This window comes from Tuber melanosporum, assembly GCF_000151645.1.
Source record: "Tuber melanosporum whole genome shotgun sequence assembly, scaffold_232, strain Mel28".
NCBI lineage: Eukaryota > Fungi > Ascomycota > Pezizomycetes > Pezizales > Tuberaceae > Tuber > Tuber melanosporum.
The window spans coordinates 114,203-118,714 of NW_003298900.1; the positions used below are offsets into that span (position 1 = coordinate 114,203).

Sequence of the window (4,512 nt, forward strand, 5' to 3'; positions counted from 1 at the left end):
TTGCGAAATTCTTAAAACACATTCGGCCGAGGTTACTGATATAATTGTCATCACAATTCCAAATCATTTTTCGATTGAATGAAGCTCAGCCAGGTAATTAGGCAGTCACCAAGGAAGTTTATTGTAAATCCCTCCACAATATGACAAAGTTGCATTTTGTGGTGGCTAAAACTAGGAGTTTGTACTGTGCGAAATCGGTGCATGGTATGATTTATCTAAGTAGGATAGAGAAAATGAAAAAATAAAATAAAAAAGAAAAGAAAGAGAAGAAATGACAAGGACTCATTCTTTGCTCAGAGATGATACCCTTCCGTAGGCCGAGGGGGTTGCTCAGCATCAATTAGGACTTTTTTTAAATTTCTCTGCTGACGGGGATTCTGTCACCCTGTCGTGGTCTTCGTATTGGCGGGCATCCTATCAGTCCTCCGTTAAAAATACAATCATGCCTCCTTTCCTTCCGTGTTTGACACTGTGCTCTGAGCCACCACTGGCATTGCACCTGCCCCACCCTTTGTGGTCGGTACTCGTCTCTTCGGGCCTCGAGCTCTACCTTTGGTCATCTAGGTTAACAGTTAATGAACTATCCACAAAAATAGTGTAAAAAACTACCCCAGAAATAACCTACATGCGTGAGGGCTTTCCCACTCCCCTGAATCTCAGTATTACTTGTAGCTTCACTTCTACCCTCACTTTGAGCGGCTTCCAGGCTCCTACCGAGAGACATTTCGAGAGGGTCTCGCTGTAACAAAGTGGCAAGGCTCGGGTTAAATCTGTTGGCAAGGGCTGACTCCTTCAGTTCAGGCCCGGGTTTCGCTAGTGGAAGCACCTGCTTGGTAAGATTTGATGTTTTAGGTTTTGTCTCAGCTGGAGGCACTGTAGGTACAACACTAGGGCTACTGGAGTGTCTAAGAGATCCTTTGACTGAAAGGAGTGTTTCTTTCACAGGGTCTGGTCCTTTGTTTTTCTGAGGGCCACCCGTAGCTTGCAAATTGGCTTTTCCTGCCAGAATACGCTCCTTCAGCTCGTTAGGTGCTGCATAATTCTGAGTCTTTACAGAACGTAACCTTGACATCGCATTCAAAAAAGGCAACTCTTCACCTTTGCCATTCCCCCCAACCACAGGCCGGGGCTTCAGTCCAGCACGTAAGTTAAGAGGTTCTCTAGGTCTGAGAGGCGACTTCTCAAGAATAGGCGCGGTAATATTGATTGGCGATTTCAACGACGGCTTGGGGCAAACAATAGGTTTATCTGCAACAGACGGCCTTATTGAAGTAACATCTCCGGTATCCGAAGGTACATCAGCCTTCGGTGATGTGAGGTCAGGAGGGTTTCCTAAAGGCTTTGGCGAGAGGTTGGGAGGCTTAGGATTTGTAGGAGGGCGAACAGGTGTGCTGGCAGTTTCCGGAAGCTTTTTCTCAAACGGCCTTAATGGCGGCTTCTCAAAAGGTTTTACCAATGGTTTCATTGGGGGTGGTGAGAATTGTGGGCTCTCTGCACCTTTCTTCAGCGCACTTTCCAGCCATGAGGACTTTGTCGGACTCCACCTCTTCTGATCAATGGTTTTTGAAGGTGAAGAGGGGGGTGTATCCTCATTTGAACGCTTCGAAGGTGGATCTAAACCGCCGTCACCTGTTAAAGGGTAGCTTGACGATAGCCCCTCGATTGCAGAGCCTCGACGACCAATGCCACACACACCGCCTTCCCCTTCTATTGACTCCTTCTTTATTCCACTCCTAGAAACATCGTCAAATGCCAGTGAAGACTCTCTTGGGTCATCAGCGGTAGCAGTGGAGTCGCGTGCTCGAGGGAAGGGTGGCCTAGCAGTGGGTCCTGAACCCGCAGAGCTATTGTTCCTCGATAAAACTCCAGGCTGTTGTGAATTGCTCCATCTCTTATTTATAGAGCCCTCTCTCTTCAACATTGCGCTCTGAACAAAGCTCCCCAGACCTTTTGTAGGACTGGGGGTTCTCTCTCTACGTTCCGGTGATATCCGCCCTTGGCTTGGGCTCATAGCAATTAATCGGTTAATCCCATCAGTAGATGAAAGTGACTCCCTCCCAGGGGGATCAAAACGTAGCGAGGTTGAGCTTGATAGAGACACATCTCTAGAATGCGATGACAATCCAGAAGCCGAAATCGAAGATGGAATACGATCCGTCGAACGCATAGACTCGCTACGACCAAGATAACCTGATGAAAGAAAATTGGCTGATTTCAATGTCTCATTCGAAGACTGAGCGGAAAGGGATTGTTTTATTGGCCCAAGCCCTACATCTCTCCCAATTGTCGAACTAGTAGACATTCCCGGTAGTGGCATCCTCCCGGTAACATTCATTCCTTCTTCCTGCGCCTTCCGTAAAGCGCCCGACGTAGTGCCTCGGTCCGCCGTCTGTCTGAACCATGATGGATCCTTGGAGCCTAAATTCAGTGCAATCTGTGAACGCCGCTTCTCGATCTCCTCATCACTGCTGTCATGTTGCTGCGCTTGTCGATCAGAAGGTAGTCGGTGCGATGATGAGGATGATGATACCGTGTTGGATTTAGGTCTTCGCTGCCATGAGAGTGGACCAGTCGGCCGTCCTCCTTGTTCCCGCACTGCTGATTCATCATTTTCCTCCGCGCTCCCTGTCAACCTTTCCATCACTTCGTTTACACTATCCTCACGTTTCCCGGGGATGCGGACATCGCCCGTGGTCTCCGATCTAGGTGAATCTAGCAAAAACGATTGAATACTCGTCGGCGTGCCCTGTGGTGAATCTTTCTGGGGCGATAGAGATCTTGCACGTTCTACAATAGCCACAAGTCAGCCTTTCGAGATGGGGGATGACCGTAAAAAAATCCTCGGAAATTCAATGTCCACCCAAGGGAATGAGCCTCACCATCTCTCCGAGCTCGCCTCGCTTCTCGCCCAGCTATAATCTCTTGCTCGAGCCTCCGGGAGCGTTCCTCGTCCTCACGATCTCGTTTATCGCCCAATTCACGGATCCGTTGTAAAAAATCGTTCACTCCATCCGCATCTGAGTCCATTTCGACTTGTTATGGTGCTGTGTAGAAAAAAAATATTGCAGAGCTATCCGAGACCGCCAAGTGCAGGTCATCAGCCAAAAGCCGGATCTCAAACCAAAGGAGGGGATAGCAAGAAGCCTATTCAACTCAGGGAATAGGGCACTGGACGCACGAAAGGAGCGAATTATAAAAAAGACAGTGACCGGAGTTATTCAGGAGGGGTGTATTGAGAGAGAGGGGCCCTCGTGGTTGGTGTTGACCTACCCCTTGGCACTGGATTCGATAAGCTGATATCACATGATCTTCAGTTTACTTTGTCGAGCTCACGCCGAAGAATACTAAGACAAGATTGCTACGGTACTCACCGGTACGATCCTCATGCAGGGGAAACAATGGAACAATATGGGAAAAAATGCACTTGCGAACCGCTTTAGCCCAAGGCGAACTTACAATTCGCGAATTCTGGAACTTTAATAATGATATCCCAAGAACCTGGGATCACCAAATGTCACCCGACTTTTGAGTTGATCATGGCCCCTCCAGTAAGTGCCCCAGACCGGCAGCTCTAGGCTACAAGACCCCCAGAGCCAGGTTCCACCCCCAGGACTAGCTGCTCTCTGCTCAGGAGGAGGGAATCCTAGGTTATATTGGGTTGGTTGGAATTTGTATTGTATGCTCGTGTACAGTACAATATGATACACAACTAACAAATTTCGAAATTGGTGCCAAGGGGCTCCGCAACCCATCTAAGCCATAGCATCGTAGTCATTAAAGTTACACAATCTTGGCCGTCGGGAAAAACACCTTTTGTGATATCCCCCATCCACTCGTTCATCGCATACGCAAACCCCAAGATGGTCACTTGGATATTCTGAATCTCAATTGCGATATCCCACCTGGGTTTCTTGGCTCCGTCGATGCCCACATTGAGTCTTTTCTTAACAAATCGTTGCCCCTGATTGTCTGCCATATAACAGTAGTGGAGCCAATCCAAGTAATAGCAGCAAAAGAGCCCAAGGTATCCGCATAGGTCGAAACGAACTCTCACAAGAAATATTTTGCTATCAGGCATTTGCTGTCGCCGGGAATTCAAGGAAATGGCACGGTATTGCTGAGACTCATGGTGATATTACTTAACTGCTACCATAAATTGCGAGTGATAAATGGTGACGGAGTGAATAGTTCCAGCATGGGAACTCTATCACCTGCGATTTTCCAGTACTCGGAGCAAATAGTCTATCAATATTACCCCTTCCGTAAGAACCTGACGATAGCTCAGGTTTATCGCAAGGATCAAGGATAACAGGGAACTATCAACAATTCTGGGAAATCCCCTCTTTTGAACGTGTGGTCGGCACTATACGTATCATACACCCGACGATGCAAAATTTAGCAGCTGTTAGCTATCTATATGCTAGGCAGCCTACGGTGGGATTATGACCCTCTGGAGAAAGTTGCGCCTGCTCAAGAAGATCAAAAAAAAAAGGGTCCAAAAAAAAAGCCCCC

The 4,512-nt window shown here is 47.9% G+C and overlaps 1 protein-coding gene; it reads right to left on the minus strand.

Moving 5' to 3' along the window:
- Window positions 1-580: 580 nt before the first annotated feature.
- GSTUM_00000900001 (uncharacterized protein) lies at window positions 581-3,242 on the minus strand (the record flags this gene model as incomplete). XM_002838168.2 has 3 exons in its annotated part: window positions 2,880-3,242; window positions 2,654-2,787; window positions 581-2,614 (listed from the first exon to the last, which is right to left on the minus strand). Exons 1-3 carry the CDS (start codon window positions 3,025-3,027, stop codon window positions 581-583), a joined length of 2,316 nt encoding a protein of 771 aa, XP_002838214.1. The 5' UTR covers window positions 3,028-3,242.
- Between the last annotated feature and the right edge of the window lie 1,270 nt (window positions 3,243-4,512).